This window comes from Sus scrofa, chromosome 8 (assembly GCF_054392235.1).
Source record: "Sus scrofa isolate SSC_HxYL_T2T_F1_AM1 chromosome 8, Sscrofa_HxYL_maternal_Yorkshire_Landrace_v2.0, whole genome shotgun sequence".
Lineage (NCBI taxonomy): Eukaryota > Metazoa > Chordata > Mammalia > Artiodactyla > Suidae > Sus > Sus scrofa.
This window is the reverse complement of record NC_139390.1, coordinates 137953162-137973368: the sequence shown is the minus strand read 5'-3', so window position 1 is coordinate 137973368 and position 20207 is coordinate 137953162. Positions and strand designations below refer to the sequence as shown.

General features: G+C 41.0%; 1 protein-coding gene across 1 annotated transcript in view; it reads right to left on the bottom strand.

Annotated features, from left to right (window-relative positions):
• Nucleotides 1-7940: 7940 nt before the first annotated feature.
• HSD17B11 (hydroxysteroid 17-beta dehydrogenase 11) overlaps nt 7941-20207 on the bottom strand; it is a 38444-nt gene continuing 26177 nt past the window's right edge. Inside the window, exons 6-7 of the mRNA XM_021101772.2 lie at nt 11668-11784; nt 7941-8656 (exon numbers count right to left, since the gene is read on the bottom strand). Coding sequence (XP_020957431.1) covers nt 8566-8656; nt 11668-11784 — 208 coding nt within the window. The 3' untranslated portion in view covers nt 7941-8565. The remainder of the gene's footprint in view (nt 8657-11667; nt 11785-20207) is intronic.

Here is a 20207-nt window from a genome sequence, read left to right as displayed (position 1 = left end):
AGCACCAGCCTAAGCCGCAGCCACTGCAACAGGGATCTGAGCTGGGTCTGTGACCCACACCACAGCTCACAGCAATGCTGGATCCTTAACCCACTGAGCAGGACCAGGGATTGAACCTGCACCCTCATGGGTAGTGGCTGGGTTTGTTACCGCTGAATCACAATAGGAACTCCCCATATATAACATTTAGATTCTTAATAAACTGAAATATTTTCTGAATTTTTTTCTTTTCCCTTTTCAATTAATGCCTCTCTTGAGAGCCACCCCTTTGACTGCCTATTTTGGAAATGTAATGATTTTTACACAGATACAAATAGCCAGAAAGGAAAAAAGGTGGAACAGCATAACTAGCAGATTTATAACTTGGAACAGAGATAATAATGATGATGATATTAGTTATAGCATTTATACAGCAAAAGAGGGTGAAGGAAAACAGAATGTATGAGGGAACATGGCAGAAGTACCTTCCGAATTGGATTTTACGTTCTGAGCTTGCCCACTGCAGGGCTCTGGAGCTGATATGACATTGCAGTTGACCGTGGGTAGGTGCCAACTGATGGTGTAAAGAAAGGTCAACCTTAAGCCATTATTTCTTTGGAGAGCATAAAAAGAAGAAGTTATGGGATTTACACACATTATTGTAACCCACTGTTTGTCTGGTCTAGCTAGAGTTATGTGCCAAATAGAGTTATGTACCAAATAGTTACGTAACTCTAGTTAGACCAAACAGTGGATTAAAATAATGTGTGTAAATAAGAATATAGTCTTTTCAAATGAATTTTTTTTTTCCTTTCTGGGGGGCTTCATTAGTTCATCATGAAAGGTTCCGCAGGCTGCCATTTTGATAAAGCAGTATCAGGCATTCTTTAAGGTCATGTAAACGTCACCTTGAGGCTCCAAAGCCTAGGATCCATCTAATCCAACAGACCAACTCACACTTCATGTGGAGCCTCAGAATATTTCTAATTTTCTAAAACCCCTCCCTTCATCTCTACTTCTTTCCCTGTCGTAGCAAAGAAAAGTCTTGATCGCTATAATCTGCTTCTCCATCACTCTTGTCTCCCTCATTATTCTTCTTTCCCTATTAATTCCACTACTCCTCTCTACAGGCCTTTTCTCTTTTGCTTTCAACTTTTTCTTTTTTTCCATTTCTTCCCTTGTAAAAATATGCAGTGAAATCTTTGCCCAGTCCCTCCCTGTTGGCCATCCTGTCTTTTACATCTTACTGCCCAGTTAGTCTATGCTGACGACCCGTTTTCTGGCTACTCCCTTTACTTGGGAGTAGAAAGAGCTCTTGCCCTTTCACTTTCCACCTGGTGCGATGTGCCAGGACAGTCCTAAACATCAAGAGCTATGTGAGCTCATAGGAAGGACAAAGCAACCAGTCCTGAGGCTGGGGTGGAAGGTGAGCCATAGATGGGACCTAAAGGATGCGCTAGAGGATGAAGGGGATACAAAAGTTTCAGACAGAGGTACTGGGAGGTGAGGTCATGGCACATTCAAGGAATGGGAAGTTCTGTCTTGAGAACAGTGTGTGAGGTATAGAGGGAGGAGACAGACAACACAGCAGCGGCTCAGAGCCTTAGCATCAGTGAAGCTGTAAAAGGTTTCGAGCAGGAGACTGCTGTTATCAGCTTTGGACATGCTGTAGGATGGAGGATGCATTGGAAGAAGGACACGAATAAACAGAGGGAGAGCAGTCAGGAGGCTTTTTAATAATCCAGGCCAGAAGTGATGGTGGCCTAATGAGGGTGGCGGCGAAGGAGGTACTTAGAAAGTAGAACAATAATTAAAAAAATAGGCATTTCCTTAATAAATATATATATCAAACACTTGGTATGTTTCATGGGCTATTCCAGGCATCGGAGATGTAGCAGTGAACAAAATACATAAAAGCAAATACGCACCATCTCTAGCATGCTCCACAGTGATGAGTGCAAAGGAGGAAATTAGAGAATAGAGAGAAATGGAAGCTTGTGTGTCGGCTGTGTCAGCAGCGTTGTGGTTCTAGGTATGTAATAAGATGCTGGAGAGGGAAGAGTGATGCAGGAGGGTCTTGAGATGGGAACATGCTGGTGGGTTCGGGAACATCACGGGACCCGTGTGGCTGGAGTGAACTGAAAGACAGTGAGGGTACTGAGATGGTTAGTCTCATGGGTCAACATGGTTAGGCTGCAGTTCCCAGTGATTCAATCAAACACTAAGCTGGGTGTTGCTGTGAAAGTAGTTTGTAGATGTGGTTAACATCTACAATCAGTAATCCTTAAACAAAAGGAAATTATTCTTCACAAATGTGGGTGGGCTTCACCGCAGCCGCTGCGAGTCTTTGAAAGCAAAACTGAGCCTTTTTTATGCTTCAACTGATGTTTGTGTTCCTCCAAGTTTCCTGCGTTGCAACCTCACTCCCCGTGTTAATGGTATTTGGAATTGGGGTGTGTGTCTTAGGGCCCAGTGATAAGGCCAGGTAAGAATCACAGGATTGGAGCAAATATAAACTGTAGCCAATACTCTAATTCATAGATTACTCCTTTTTTGCACACAGCACAGGTTAGTCAAAGTAGGGAAAATAGGAGAGGGGCTTACAAACCACTCCAAGAAGTCCGGAAAGGAGGAGTTTCGGCATGAGCCGTGGTCTCTCTGATTCTGCAGCAGATTGTGAGTGGCAGGTGCCCTCAGGCAGCACCTTTCTAGGACAGCTCTCAGCAGGTGGACTCGGGTCCTCCAGGGAGGAGGCTTCAGTCATTCAACTCAGTGGGATCATTTTAAGGAATCTGCGTGGTGGGTGGGGGTGGGGTGGGGGGTGGGTGTAACGTGCCAGGGGGTCTTGTCTCTGTCAGTTACTCCTTCTGCTATGGTGAAGTCTTTGTGTGGACACTACCCAAAAGACTTACTTAAAGCAACACATTTTTTTTCTGGACACACCCTCAGCATGGGGAAGGTCTGAACCCGAGCCACAGCTGGCCGTGTAAGCGCCAGACCCTTAACCCTGGGATTAGCCACCTGGGAACTCCTAAACTAACTGTCTTAATTTATCACTCGAAGACACTTGCAGTCTATACCAGACCTTTCAAAACAATCAGTAGTATCAACGCTGATAATGGCCATTTGACTCCAACTTGAATTGTTAAACATAGCTTCAAACCTATGACTTTCACACAAGCGATCTAGGAATCATAACACAAAAGAAATCACAACTTGGGGCCTTTGGAGGGTGAAGCTCTCATGAATGGGATTAGTGTCTTACCACAGAGACCTCACGGAGCTCCCCCGTCTCTTCTGTCCTGTGAGGACACAGCGAGAAGACAGGCTGGCCGGCTATGAACCGGGAAGCAGGCTCTCAACAGACACCGAAACTGCTGGTGTCTTGATCTTGGTCTTCCCAGCCTTCGGAACAGTGAAGCCTAGTTTTCTGGTGTTTATAAGCCAGCCAGTCTTTGGCCTTCTGTTACAGCAGTCTGAACTAAGACACTCTGAGTAGGAAGAAATTCGCATCAAGACTGAGGCATTGGAGTTCCCACCACGGCTCAGTGGAAACGAATCGGATTGATGAAGCGGGTTCGATCCCTGGCCTCACTCAGGGGGTTTAGGATCCGGCGTTGCCATGTAGGTCACAGACGAGGCTTGGATCTGGCATTGCTGTGGCTGTGGCATAAGCTGGCAGCTACAGCTCGGATTAGATCCCTAGCCTGGGAAGCTCCGTCTATTGTGGATACGGCCCTAAAATGGGCTTAAAGAAAAAGAAAAAAGACGGAGGCATTGACTTCTGCCCAAGAGTTTGCAGCCTGCCGGCTTCCCCTACACATTTCAGATTTTATAGTCTCTACAATCATGTGAGCTGATTCCTTAATCCTTTGAAATCCTCTCTCTCTGCCAGGATGTATGTACATGAAATCTCCCACTGCTTGTTTCTCTGGAGAACCTGACTAATACAGGTAGTGAGGTGGCAGGTAAGAAGGCTACAGATGGCCTTGTAGGTCATGGTAAGGACTTTAAGTGTTAGATGAGAAGCTAATGGAAGATTTTGAGCTAAAGCCTAACATACTCATATTTAAAGAGTGGCTCTGGCTGCTGTACTGAGAACAGCAGGAAGGGGAACAAACGATGGTGACTCAGATCAGGGTGGTAGCAGTGGGAGTGGCAAGAGGTGACAGAACTGTGGATATATTTTCCAGGGAGAGCAAACGGAATTGTTTTCATAATGGATGGGGGGACTGAGAGAAAGGAACCAAGAACGACACAAATCCTTTTGGTCTCAGCAAATGGAGGAATAGGATTTGGAGCAGGTTTGGGAGAACAGCAAAAGTCACTTTTAGGGAGTTCCCATGGGGGCTCAGTGGAAACGAACCGGACTAGTATCCATGAGGACTAGTATCCATGAGGATGCGGGTTCAATCCTGGCCCCACTCAGTGGGCTAAGGATCCGGCTTGCTGTGGCTGTGGCGTAGGCCAGCAGCTGTGGCTCAGATTCAACCCCTAGCCTGGGAACCTCCGTATGTTCAGCCCTAAAAAGAAAAAAAACCCAAACCCAAAAAACTCACTTTTGGCAATATTACTTTGAAATGCTTATTGGTCATACAGGCAGAAATATCAAGAAGGCATTTGGACATGTGTCTGGTGTTCAGAGGGAGGATTCAGGCTGAAAATAGAAATGTGGGAGTGGTGATTGATATTGAGTGTGCGTGGTGGGGTGAGGGTGAGGAAAGAAGCGGGCGGGTATAGCTCTAGGTTTTTGGCTTGGGCACCTGTTAATAGCACCATTTTCTGTTAGGGAGCATAGATGGGGTAGAGATGCTGAGGTTTTCATAGGTTGATTTATTTAAAACATTCATTTTTCGCTGGAATGGAGATGATCTAAGAAACTGTGTGATCTAATCTGATCCTTTTGTAGATGAGGAAACTGAGGTTCCAGAACAGCTAGCTTCAAATAGACTGGCCACTGCTCTGTTGGCAGTACTAGGGTGCCTGCAATTGTAGGACTATGAAAGTGAATGGCACATCTCTCCAATTCTGAGGTCAATCCAGGCAGCCCTGCACAAAAAAAAAAAAAAAAAAAAGGAGGAAAATAAGAGGAGGAGTTCCCTGGTAGCCTAGCGGTTAAGGACTTGATGTTGTCACTACTGTGGTTTGGGTTAAATCCCTGGCCCTGGGAACCTCCACATACCCAGAGTGCAGGCAAAAAAAAAAAAAAAGAAAGAAAAGAAATAGAGAAACAGAAAGAAAGAAGGAAAGAGGAAGGAAGGAAGGAAAGAAAAAGAAAGAAAGAAACAAATAAACACCTTGAGACTGGTTAGACTGGCTCTCAGGTCAAGTAGCATTTCCTATCTATTTGGGGGAATTATTTGAATTCCAGCATAGATAAAGACACCTTTCGAATATTTTCATGGTCGGCATTTTAACTTCGGGAAACTTTAGGCTGTGGTGCTATTGGGCCAGACCAGGGTGGCAGGGTGGATTTTTTTTTTTTTTAAGGTGGAATAATTGGGCATCTGCTTTGTAGCATTCTATTCTACTGAAAATAACCTCTAGATCGAATAGCTTCAATTGCCATCAGAGATTTTCATTTGCTGCTCTGGGATAGGTTAAGTATAAAGGAAAGCTTGGGTAAAGGAAGCAGAGTGTATTTAGGGAAATGGCTCAAGCCTCCAAGAATTGCACGGAGGCTGTATGATAGTGAGGTCAGCAAATGCAGGTTCAAGCCTCAGCTGGACCTCTAAGTAGCTAAGTGATTGTTTCGTGTTTGGTGAACCTCTGGGCTACAGTTATTTCATCTATAGATTGAGGATAATGAGGTCGCTCACACACAGGGTTGTTCCAGGAAGCAAAGCCATCGCCTAGCAGGGAGAGGAGGCTCTTAATTTCTTCTCTTCCCCACAGTAAAGTATTTACAAGCCACGTCGGTGTTGAGGGTCAATATTAAACCTTCTCCTTGGCCTGATTCCCCACTCTTTCTAATCCATTAAAAAGTGTAGCTTTCTGGCAAGTGAGAATGGTGGTATGGCGGCAGGGGTGGGGAAGACTGTTTCTGAAACAAGCATGGGAATACTCTCAAAGGGAACAGGAGAGAGGCCAGGGAGCCTGGCAGTCCCATGGCAGGGCCCCAGGGGGACAGCAAAGGCTCAGAGGGAGGCTTTACGGCAGGCCCAGGGAGGGCGGTGCCCTACCACAGTCAGGATTTTTGTACCCTGCAAAGGAGGGTTATCAGTCATCAAGATCCTGGTTTTGGACCACAGGGTACCACGACCGCTGAGTATTAGGAGACTTTCCCCATGTGCCTCCAGGCGATGAAAGCCTCTTTGATTTTGGCGAGATCCTCGTAAGTAGCTGGTTGATGGCTGAGATGGATTTTTCCCACTAAGCTGTCGAGAAGTAGGTTCAAAGTTAGGACCTAACTTCATTCAAATAATAGTTGAAAGTCTTCAGACTTAGAGTCACAGGAGTAATTGCCTGATGCTGGTGAATGGAAGCACCCCCCCCTTCTTTTTATGGCCACACCCATGGCATATGGAAGTTCCTGGGCCAGGGATCGGATCCGTGCCTCAGCTGCGGGCTGTGGCAACACCAGATCCTTTAACCCACTCTGCTGGGCTGGGGATCAAACCTGCCTCTTTGCAGCAACCCAAGTCGCTGTAGTTGGTAACCCACTGTGCCACAGTGGGAACTCCTGAATTTTTTTTCTTTTTTTTTTTTTGATGCAGAGAATATTCAAAATCCCTGCAGCCTTCATTCACCTTCCAGCAGAGTAGGGCTCCAGCCTCTGGATTCTTTTGGGCGCCTGCTCACTACTGCTGTTTTCGTATCTATTTCAAGTCCTGCAACAGTGTCTATGACACAGGATTGCTGGGGGATTAAATAGCAAACGGTGCCTAGCATGCAGTTCCCATTGACCAAAAGGTACTGATTACCGTTCTGTTAGCATAGCATCCAAGTGCCTGGCAAAAGAGAGAAGTAGTAGTAGTACTTATTTCTCATAATGGTTAATGCCCAAATTCACCCACGTGTTAATGTTAGACAAGAGTGTTAAGAGCCAAAACATGTTTACTGTGAAAAAAGGAAAAGTTATCAGTACACTCTGGGCCTCGGTTATTTTGCTGAAGTTTCACCAACAGCTTTCTCCCAGCCTGCTTCACTACTCCATCTGGCAAAGCTGGAACAGGTATAACTTAATCAAAGGGGTAAACAACCACATCGCTTTCAAAATGAGTTAGAAGCTGATGCAACAGACTCTCTACTCTCTAGTGTCTTTCTCTGCTAACAGGATAGGGCCTACGTGACTCTATAAACTCTGGGGATTCACAGGTACGCCAGTACAGCTAAGGTATGGAGGTGAGTGTAGGTCACATGATTCAAATATAATGAAGTTTTGGAAAGCAGGGCTTTGGGTTTTTTTTTGCTTTTTAGGGCCGCACTCGTGGCATATGTAAGTTCTCAGGCTGCAGGTGGAGCTGGAGCTACAGCTGCTGGCCTACACCACAGCCACAGCAACATGGGATCGGAGCTGCATCTGTGACCTACACCACAGCTCACAGCAACGCCGGATCCTTAACCCACTAAGCAAGGCCAAGGATCGATGCCACAGCCTCATGAATACCAGTTGGATTCGTTTCCGCTGCGCCGCAGTGGGAATTCCCCAAAGGCAGGTGTTTTTGACTTAAATTTACATCAACTAAATGTAGAATATAGTTCAAGAGCAATTGTGTTTTGATTTTCTGTGTTAGAAGAAGTTAATTGATGGGAAAGGAGGAGAAATTTATTATAGACATGATACCTTCTGATAAAATTTTCTCATATGTTATGGAATCTATAGCATAACCACCTTTCTTTAGATTTCCATATACTAAGAAGAAAAGGGGGAAAAAGACCTTGGTCACATACTCCCTTTCCCTTTCGTTTGAAGGTTAAGCCATGTTCTGTTCAAAACAAAAAGATGGAAACACCAAAAGTTTAAGTTTGATCCATTTATTATCGTTGCCACTTATGGGTACATTCTCCCAATTCTCTGTCTCAAGTCCCAGTGGTGCTTTTATACGTGCAACATATGTTCGTCCCTGGTTTCCTTGCGCTGAAATGTCTGGCACTGGAATGTGGGTGATTTCTCAGGAAACAGGGTAGAGTGAGTAGGATGAAATGTTTGAGCATCACAGGAACTCGACATGAAATGCCACTAGACAGTCCTTCATTATATTTAGCTAGCTTGAAGTTTCTGTTTTTATACAGACTAGAAAAGGAAACATGTGAATTATACAAAATTTAAGCGTAGTTAAAAATAAAAATATATCTTAAATATTTGTAGTACAAACTTTGCAAAGCCTTCAGATGAGCCACAAAATTTTGGAGCTTATTTACTGTAAAACTGTTTTTCTTTTCTCTGTGGTTTTCCATAAGATCAGTTCCCAAGATATATCTATATATTCTCTGAAATTAGGACCTGCCAGAGCCTCAAAAGATAGTTTTGAAGAAAAAAAAATATATAATTAGGAAAAGCAGAAGTCCAAACATCAAAATTCTGATTAATATTAGATGAAATCAACTTAAGCTTAGTAAACCAATTTTTAAAAAACCAAGCACTCATTGTTCATTAACTTTATAACCAATAACTGCATCAAACCTAACATTGATCTTTCGTTTTAAAACTGCCAAGAAACGCTCAGGAAGGATCCTAAAAGAAAGATATAAGAAAATAATTAGGAAATTAATATTAAGTACATGTGTCGAATCCTTATATTGATCATGTATCATGTCCATGGTCATCTTAGAGAAGATTAAAAACTTCGACTCTGTGTTACTACTACATGTTTTCCCAATGAAATCTATTTCCTTTCCTAAAAAAAAAGGACAGAGGTTTAACCTTCTTTAGGGGAGAAGTGACTTGAAGGATTTAGTTTTCAAAATAAATATATTCCTTTATTTTTCAATAGATCTAAGAGACCAAGTGTATAGAACTGAATAGTTCATATGTTAAAGGCTTTTTAAAAAAGAAACCTGACACTAGAAAAGAAGTAAGAATAGGAACTAATTTTATACTTTATAATCCAAAATCTATTAAAATGTTCCATTAAGAGACTGGGGAAGCAGAACTGCTGAAAGGGGTAAGTACTTGGTTTTGAGCACAATGCTGAACAAGTTAACTTTTGAATTTAAATTCCTCACATGTAAACAAAAGATTTAATATCTATCCCGTGGTGTTCTTGTGAAGAGTCAGTGTGCTAATATCAAGTGCCTTAAATGGTGATGGACACACAGTAGGTTTAGTGTTTTTCTCCCCGCCTTATACTTAAGAATATTGAGGAACCTGCCACATTCCAGTAAGCCTGAGAGAAACTAAATAGAATAGGTAAGTCAGTCTAACCATATACAGACATCTGCTTAGAGGGCGTTAGAATTAAGGTTTGGAAATTGAGTATCAAACAGTAAGAGGAAAATCAGGGCAATATGAATAAGAGTGGATATTACAATAACAGTGGATGTTACAATATTGGTGGCATATAACATTTATTACTTACACTAAGCTGAATATTTTAAATGCATTATTTTATTTATTGCTTATAGCCCAATAAAGTCTCGTTATTTGTGTGTGACATGAAGAAAAGGTGAGGTTCAAAGAAGTTAAGTAATTTATCCACATTCCTGTTGCAAACAAGTCACACAAGCACAGCTTCATCTAACTCCAGAATACAAACTTTGAGTCTCCATGTTAAAGGTCTAGGTAACAACTAAGTTATTCAATCAACAAACATTTTGGTGCCTCCTATGTGTCCACCAACTCTTCAAAGTTTTGGGGATACAGTGATGAAAACCAGGCAAAATTCTTTCCCACAGTTACATTCTAAAAGACCGTGACCACCAAGTGCTTACATAATGTGAAAAGCAGAATGTGAAAATCTTAAAATAGGTTTTAATGCTTTTATTCACCAAGGAGATCCTTGAGCTTTACTACCTAAACCCCTAAGGTATTTTTAACCATAGCTCCTAGCAGAAGGAGCTAAAAAGCCTCACACAAGTCACTTATACTTTCGATCTCTTGAATTTTCCAAGACTCCGAATTTAAGTTATTCAGAGAATTACTAGTCTAACTAGTTAAGATCTCTGAACCAATGGCTCGTTGCCTGTTAAAATAGAGATTTCTGGATCCCTACGCAAACATATTAGAATCTCTAGAGGTGAGATCGAGGTAGTGACCCCTGATGGGGAAGCTTGATTCTAGAGGCTTTTTTTTCTCTCTGATCTAAGGCACCTTTTCACTTTCCCTATTACCTCACCAGCCTCAAAGCCACACAGCTTGCCCAGAAGGGTAACAGGACAATGTGTTATGACAAGGCATTCTTGTTTCCAATCTCGGCTGTATACTAGAATCATCGGGGAGCTCCTGCTGTGGTGCAGTGGGTTAAGAACCTTGACTGCAGGGTTTAATCCCTGGCCTGGCACAGTGGGTTAAAGGATCTGGCATTGCTACAGCTGTGGCATAGGTCACAGTTGCGGCTCAGGTTTAATCCTTGGCCTGGGAACTTCCATATGCCATAGGTACGGCCATAAAAAAAGAAGGTTGTATCTCTCTGAGACCAGGCCAAAACTCCAGACCAATTAAATCAAAATATGGGAGAGCAGATTTTAGACATTAGCATTTTGAAAACACTCAAGTGAATTCCAATGGGCACCAAAGTTGAGAACTACTGCTCAAAAGAAACATTTCTCAAATTGGAATATGCATACAAATCACCTGAGGTCTTATTAAAATGCAAATTCTGATTCATGATTCTATGTTTCCAACAACTTCCAAGTGATGCTGATGGACCACATTTGAAGTGGCAAGGCTCAAAGGACTCTAAAATAATATTTACTAATATAATTTAATATAATATAAAATAAATAATCTTTCATTTAGCAACTTCTATGCTTCAATATGATTTTGCCCAAAGGAAGAGCTCAATGATTACATGTTGTAGATTTAAATGAATATCTAGGGAGTTCTCATTGTGGCTCGGTGGTTAACAAATCCGACTAGGAACCATGAGGTTGTGGGTTCGATCCCTGGCCTTGCTCAGTGGGTTAAGGATCCGGCGTTGCCGTGAACTGTGGTGTAGGTTGCAGACATGGCTCGGATCCCGAGTTGCTGTGGCTCTGGTGTAGGCTGGCGGCTACAACTCCGATTCGACCCCTATCCTGGGAACCTCCATGTGCCGCAGGAGCGGCCCAAGAGAAAGGCAAAAAACAACAAAAAAAACAAAAAAGTGAATATCTAAAACCTAACTGTGATCTCCTACAATATCACTGTCCCATAATTCCATTATGTGATAATGCTTAAAAACGATCCTCCTTCAGCAGAAATTGGCAGAACATTGTAAATCAACTGTAATAAAAAAATTAAAAAAACTTATCCTCCTTCATAGGCATTCATTTATAAGACAGGACTTTCAGAACTATACAAATTTCTTTCTCAAAAAAACCTTAAAAACTTGGAAATTATTCAATTCCTTTACCCAACTGCTGTACCAGTCATGCTAGAATGATTAAAATGTGATTTTTAAAATGGATGGATTCCTTAAGCCTATTCTTTTTACTAATTTAGTTCCATATAATTGTGCTTTATCACATGCCTAGTTTTAAGTCTGCGCAAAAACATGTAATAGGTAATCTTTATTTATAATACTGACACATATAACTGTTGCTTACCTTTCTAACACGGTTAAAAAGTTTATAGAAGATGGAATAAAGATCATTTTCTGCTCAGTCAGGATCCCGTTTATTAGCCTATTCACCACTTCCTCAGGTTCCAGGAGGGGTCCCAAACTGAAATCAGAAGCAATCTTGAGAAACAAGACATTTCACTGCGGTTTCAACTTTGGCTTGGTGCAAGCTAAATTATCACACAACCCGTAACATAATTGACTTGTAGCATCTAGCCCATCACGGCTGCTCAAAAATGGCAGCTGTTTTAATATTAGTAACAATAACAAAACAAAACTATTTATTTAGTGCTTATCATGTACTGTATACTGTGTTGAACACTCTACATAGGTTATCTCACTAAAGTTTTCCAACAGCCCTATGAAGGAGATACTATGGTCCCTAGTATTACAGGAGTAACTGGGACTCAAAAATAACTTAGCTAGACTAGGACTGATGAATTAACTTTTAATTCTTTAGAGGTCTTGGGAAAGAAGCTAGATGCCACTATACAAGTTTTATTATTATATCAAGACTATTTAGTGAACAATTTCTAAGGTATCTAGAGGAACTGAAACACAAGAATATGCCCAGCTCTAAGGCCTTGATCTTCTTATGGGAACCCTTATATTTATTTATTTATTTTTTAATTTATTTATTTTTTGTCTTTTTGCCTTTCTAGGGCCGCACCTGCGGCATGTGGAGGTTCCCAGGATAGGGGTTGAATCGGAGCTGTAGACGCCGGCCTACGCCAGAGCCACAGTAACTCGGGATCCAAGCCGGGTCTGCGACCTACATCACAGCTCATGGCAACGCCAGATCCTTAACCCACTGAGCAAGGCCAGGGATCGAACCCTCAACCTCATGGCTCCTAGTCGGATTTGTTAACCACTGCGCCACGACAGGAACTCCATGGGAACCCTTATATTTGCTAGATTTAATATAATTTTCAGCTGTGTTACTTAGTTCCATGCTACATCTTTACTATGTAATTACCCTGGTATATGCATTACCGAGAAGCAGGTGGCCTTTATTATCTAGATGTCAGTGCACTTAGGATTGAGCTGCACAAGAGTCAGTCCTAAGTTTCTAATATTTTATTAATGATTTAGAAAAGATACGTAATTAAAATAACTCATGAAATTTGCTAATGTCACCAAATTCTTTAGGTGACCAACATCTGGGGAGGCGGATTTTAAATATGTACGACTAGATAAGCGAAGTGAGACAAAAAGAACTGGATAATATTCTTTAAGAACAACTACGGAAGAGTTCATCCTTCAAGAAAAATATGCAGTAAAGTAAAACTGGAACAACTGAAAAGTTTAGTATTATACCGAAAAGTGGGCATGATAATTGGATACATGAGGGAGGGCCGAGCTTAAAACACATAATCTCTCATTCTCAGCACAGGTCAGTCATTTATTATTAGCATACTGTGCTGACCCCAGGGCCCCGACGCAGTAGTACTACACATGAAAAGTTTGGAGATGGGACAGGAGAGGAAATATAATAATGAGAGTGATCTTTCTTGGCTCAATGGAGGCCAAAATGAAAGGCAATGAAAGTCTGAAGAAGACTAAGCAGCCCTTTAGCCTGTGCAATAAGCAAATAATGGGTGACAAGGAGGATGACTCTGGAAATTGAAGGATGCTTGAGTCTTGAAAAGTGTTCAGAGGGAAATTCACTTTTTAACATATTTCAACCAGACTTCGTTATTCCCAGGCTCCATCAAAGCTCACCAACACCTGTGCAAATGATGCAGCACACTCCCATTCACACCAAGGCCTCACTAATCTACCAATCAAATGGTGTTGGATTGACTGCACTTTTCTTAGCTACTTGATCTCTTTACCTAAGGTTTGAGACTTTGTCAGAAGCATTTTCATTAAATTTAATGCAGTCCAATATCAAGATATTAAAAAGACCAAAAGAAAAGGCTTCCAGAAAAAAAATCAGTTTCGTAGCAGAATAAACTCTTAATCATTAAAACGTTAGTATGTGGAAATTTTTTTCCCCTGATAGTCTGATGTTAACAAGAGTTGCAAATCTTATTAAATAAATGTCGATCTCCTAAATAAATGTCGATAATGGATTTTAAAGAAACTACCCCAAAACACTTAGGATCAATCTGTTGGGATAGAGAAGAACGCACGTGGGATCATAAAGATACCTAGGAAGAAGAGTATTTTCAGATAGAAGGCTGAATGATTTTGGAAGTGACATTTCTACTCTTAAAAGCCAGGTTTCTGTTTTTGAGTTTCATTTGAAAAATAGAGATGATACAGTGGTATGCTGGTAAATATGTAACAATTAGGTCTCCAGGGCACAGAATTCCCAGTTTTGCAGCTGGGAATTTGGTATACTTTGGTTTCTTTGGTATACTTCCACCATAGCCAATTTCAAGCTAACAATATAGCTTCACTAACGGAATATAAGCCAGCTTGAGCACTCTGCTGGTAATATGACAGTTCAACGGGAAATGTACATATAAGTTCTTATACACTTATACTATTCAAATGTTACCGGTCACCTTCTTATACAAACGTCTCCTTTTTTTATGGCACTAGCCAATGAAAACTAATGTCTTTCTGTAGCACATACACAAACTGAATATTTATTTTTTATTTTTACTTTTCAGGGCCATATCTGTGGCATATGGAAATTCCCAGGTTAGGGGTTGAATCGGAGTTGCAGCTGGAGCCTATACCACAGTAACGGGAACACAGGATCCGAGTCGCATCTGCGACCTATATCACAGCTTATGGCAACGCTGGATCCTTAACCCTCTGAGTGAGGCCAGGAATCGAACCTACATCCTCAGGGACACTGAGCTGTGTTCTTGACCTGATAAGCTGGAATGGCAACTCCAAACTAAATTTTTAGAGAAAGTAAATTTTGTTATGTATATTACACATAGGAGAGTAGATATTTTAAAATGATTAAATCAGAACATCCAATTACAGTTAACCTAAGAAATTCATATTATGCTGCATTGTTTATATCACCAATAGAAAATAAAAAGATATTTAAGGGAAATACATTTAATTAAAAATTGTTGGGAGTTCCCGTCGTGGCGCAGTGGTTAACGAATCCAACTAGGAACCATGAGGTTGCAGGTTCAATCCCTGGCCTTGCTCAGTGGGTTAAAGGATCCGGCGTTGCCGTGAGCTGTGGTGTAGGTTGCAGACTTGGCTCGGATCCCGCGTTGCTGTGGCTCTGGCGTAGGCTGGTGGCTACAGCTCCGATGCAACCCCTAGCCTGGGAACCTCCACATGCCGTGGGAGCGGCCTTAGATAAAGCAAAAACAAACAAAACAAAAACCTCCACATGCCGTGGGAGCGGCCCTAGATAAAAGCAAAAAAAAAAAAAAAAAATTGTTAATATACTTAAAAATGAGCCCCCAAATTCTTTTTTTTTTTTTTTTTTTTTAGGGCCGCACCTGCAGTATATGGAAGTTCCCATGCTAGGGGTTGAATCAGAGCTACAGCTGCCGCCTAGCCACAACTACAGCAACACGGGATCCAAGCCACATCTGTGACCTACACCACAGCTCACGCACCATATACTTAACCCACTAAGTGAGGTCAGGGATCGAACCCAAATCCTCACGGATCCTAGTCAGGTTCGTACCTGCTGAGCCATGAAGGGAACTCCCAAGCCCCCACTTTCTTGAAACAAAAAGTTGACAGAATTGAAGGGAGATATGAATAGGTTAGAAATAAGGGTTGGAGACATTTTAATCCCACTTTCAACGATGGACCGAACAGACAGAAGATGAGCAAGGAAAATAGAAAACTTGAGCAACAGTAAAATCAGCTGGACCTAACAGCATCTATAGCACATTATACCCAACAACAGTAGAATATATGTTTTTCTCAAGGGCACAAGAAACATCTCTAGGTCAGATCATATGTTAGACCACAAAGCAAAAGCATTACATTTAAAAATACTGAAATAATACAAAATATGTTCTCAGGCCACAGTAGAATTAAATTAGAAATCAATACACACCCATGTTCACTGCAGCATTATTTACAATATCCAATATACGGAAGTAACCCAAGAGTCCATCAATAGATGAATGGATAAAGAAGATGTGGTATGTACACATACAATAGAATATTATTTAGCCCTTAAAAAAAGAAATCTTGCCATTTGCAATAACATGGATAGATCTAGAAAGTATTATGCCAAGTGAAATAGTCAGAGAAAGACAAATATATTATCTCCCTTGTATGTGGAATATAAAAAACCAATAAAGAAAACAAAACGAAAATAGACTCATAGATAACAGAGAAAAAATGCGTGGTTTCCAGAGGGGAGGAGGTGGAGACAAAACAGGTGAAGGGGATAAAAAGGTCCAAACACGCAATTATGAAACCAGCCACAGAGGTGTAACACAGCATAAGGAACATGGTCAATGATGCTGTGCTAACTTTGTATGCGGATAGATGGTTACTATGCTTACGATGGTGATCATTTCATAATGCATGCAAATGTCAAATCATTATGTAAGTATATTTGAAACTAACATACTATTGTATGTCAACTATATGTCAATTAAAAAAGAAATCAAAAACATATTGTGGAAAATTCACAAATGGGGGAAACTGACCAATGGAACAAAAAAGAAATCACAGGCAGTTATAAAATATTTTCAGATGAATGAAAAAAAACAGAATACCAAGATTTGTGGGATGCAGCAAAAGCAGTGCTCAGAGGGCATTTATAGCTATAAACACCTACATTAAAAAAAGAAGAAAGATCTTGGAGCTCCCATTGTGGTGCAGCAGAAACGAATCTGACTAGGAACCATGAGGCTGTGGATTTGATCCCTGGCCTTGCTTAGTGTTAAGGGATCAGGGTTAAGGATCCGGTGTTGCCGTGAGCTGTGGTGTAGTTTGCAGACATGGCTCGGATCCTGCGTTGCTGTGGCTCTGGTGTAGGCTGGCAGCTACAGTTCCGATTAGACCCCTAGCCTGGGAACCTCCATATGCCGTGGGAGCGGCCCAAAAAATGGCAAAAAGACAAAAAAAAAAAAAAAAAAGAAAGAACTAAACCTAAAACAAAGCAAAATAAAGGAAATAATAAAGATTAAAGCAGAGATAAATAGAGAATAGGTAACAATAGAAAGAATCAGTAAAACCAAAAGTTGGCTCTTTGAAAAGATCAACAGAATTGACAATCCTTTTGCCAGAAGAGACCAAGAAAAAAGAAAGACAAACTATTAAAACCAAGAATAAAAAGGAATTTATTACTGAGTTCACTGCTACTGACCTTACAGAAATAAAAAGGACTATAAGAGAATACTATGTACAATTAAATACGAAAAATTAGGTAATCTAGACAAAATGCATAAATTCCTAGGAACACACAAAACACTAAAACTGATTCAAGAAATAAGAGAAAATCTGAGTAGGCCTTTAACAAAAGATTGAATTAGTAGTTCCCTGGTGGCCTAGTGGGTTCAGGACCTGGCATTGTTACTGCTGTGGCGTGGGCTTGATCCTTAGCCTGCAAATTTCCTTATGCCATGGTTGCAGCCAAAAAAACCCACAGAAACACGCCCCCCCCCAAAGGCTGAATTAGTAATTGAAAAACTCAAAGCAAAGCTCAGGACTTAAAGACTTCATGATGAACACTACCCAACATTTAAAAAACTAACACCAATCCTTCTTGGTCTGTTAAAAAACAGAAGAGGACAGAACTCTTCTCAACTCATTCTATGAGGCCAGAATGACTGTCACGAAAGCCAAAGATATCACCAGAAAACTCCATGCCAATATCACTTCTGAATTCAGATGCAAATATCCTCAATAAAATACTGTCAAACCAAATTCAGCATCATACTACAAGGATTATATAGCATGACCAAGTGAGATTTATTCCAGGGATGCAGGTGGTTCATTACGGGAAAATCTATTAATATAATAGACCATATTCATAGAATGAAGGAAAAGCTCCACATGATCATCTCGATATGTACAGAAAAAACATTTAACAAAAAAAAATCACTCAATGACCTAGGGACACAGGGGAGCTTTCTTAACCTGATTTTTATAGGCACTTGCATAATGTAGTCAGATCTATATAAGCAGAGTGGAATAGAGAAGATAACAGAACTTATTAAACATGGAAAGACAACTGTGAGCCTTTCTAATAATCAAAAATATGCTTCTGTAACATAGAAGTACTGTTTCTTCCCCCAGCAGGTTGGCAAAGATTAAACGTGTGTTAATATTCCAAGCTGGCAAAGGTGAGAGGAACGGACATTGTGTACCCCGCTGGTGGGAAGATAAGTCAGAACAATCCTTTCAAAGGGCAATCTAATAAATCTATCAGAAGTACATAAGTTCCTACTCTTCAACAATTCATTTCAAAGAAACACTTATAGGAGATACGGCAGAAATGAACTGACACAGCAGAAATGAACTGACTAGTACTCATGGCATATGGAGGTTCCCAGGCTAGGGGTTGGAGCGACAGTTGCCAGCCCGCACCACAGCCACAGCAGTGCCAGATCCAAGCCGCGTCTGTGACCCACACCACAGCTCACAGCAACGCCAGATCTGCAACCCACTGAGCAAGGCCAGGGATCGAACCTGCAACCTCATGGTTCCTAGTTGGATTTGTTTCTGCTGCGCCACGACGACGGGAACTCCCCCTGGTTTTATTTTTTAACATTTTTTTTTTCCTTTTTATAGCTGCTCTTGTGGCATATGGAAGTTCGCAGGTTAGGAATTAAATTGGAGCTGCAGCTGAGGCCTATGCCACAGCCACAGCAACACTGAATCCAAGCCACATCTGTGACCCACACCACAGCTGTGGCAACACCCGCTGAGTGAAGCCAGGGATCAAACCTTCATCCTTATAGAGACAAGTTGGATTCTTAACCCACTGAGCCACAGAGGGAACTCCTTAACATAATTTTCAATTGAAGTTTTTCCTGAGAATCATTATTTTAAGTAATTATCTTTTTTCTTTTTTGCTGCACCTTTGTCACGTGGAAGTTCCCAGGCCAGAGATCAAACCTGAGCCACAGCAATGATCCAAGCTGCTACAGTGACAACAATGGGTCCTTAACCTGCTGTGCCATCAGAGAACTCTGAGAATATTTTTTTTTCCTTTTTTCTCAAATACTTCATTGAAAATAGCTTTATTGCTTTTCTGGTGATACATGATGATTATAAAGAAAATTTAAATACTATAGAGAAAAGCCTCTTTAAAGATGCTCCTCTTCCAGAGATAACCACTTTATTGAAAAATTGGATTTCCAGTTAAAGCTTTCCAATTCAAGAGGCTCACTTCTTACTGCATTTCTTGTTCTGGTACATGGAAACACATATCCCATCTTCTTCTTTCTGACTTAACAATATACTGCTGTCGGCTTTCTGTGTTGATATATAAACAGCTACTTTACTCTTTTCTTTTTTTTTTACCTTATTCTTTTCATTGCTAGCCTAACAATCTTTGGATGTAGATCTTCTCTGTTGATGGGCATTTAGATCTCAAATCTTTCATTATTGTAATAAATGCACATCCTTGTTTGTGCATGTATACATATACACATATGTGTTATGTGTTCATATATCCATATACATGTGTGTATATATGTACGTGTGTGTGTGTGTGTATCTTTGCTGTCTTTTCCGACCATTTTATTATAATTTTTTTTTTTAGGGTCACGCTTGTGGCATATGGAAGTCCCTAGGCTCAGGGAAGAATCAGAGGTACAGCTGCCCGCCCACGCCACAGCCAGAGCAGCTACACTACAGCTCACAACAATGCCAGACCCTTGGCCCACTGAGCGAGGCCAGGGATTGAAGCCACATCCTCATGGATACTAGTCAGTTCGTTTCTGCTGTATCACAACAGGAACTCCTATAACTGTTTCTTTGAAATGAATTGTTGAAGAGTAGGAACTTATGTACTTCTGATAGATTTATTACTACATCTAAAGCACATCTTTGATGTGCTTTAAAAGAGAATTTAAGTTCCAAAATTAATATGATAGAAAATATTTTGAATTGGTCATTTAGTGGTTGGTTGTTTCCTTTTTTTTTTCTCGGGGGTGTCCCTCTGCATAAAAATGAGTTTGGTCTGAATCTCAGTTCTGCCAATTATGGGAAAGTGACCTAATCTCTCTAAGCAAAGTACTGTTACAGAGTTTAAAAAAAATCACGATTTTATTTAGGTGTCCGAAATATAAAGTAAGAATTTTCCAGTCTTCTAATTAGAACTAAGTTTCTAGGCTGAAACTTGGGAATCCACTGTACAGTCAGCTTATTTTCAAAAGGGTTCATGTGGCAAACAAGCCGCAGACTCTTCCTTAGCCAGGTTATATTCTTGTGATTAGGCCAGCATCAGGCCAGCTTCTGCTTACTCTCCCCCGATCCACCCTGCGCCCCAGGAAGCCGCCCAATTATTTTTTAATTGTATTGGTAGGGCTTTGCCAGGAGAGGGCACCCTTGCCCAGATGAAGGTTAGCTTTGTGCAGCCTCGTCCTGGGGTTAAGAATTCAATTATAATTTAAAAAATATGTC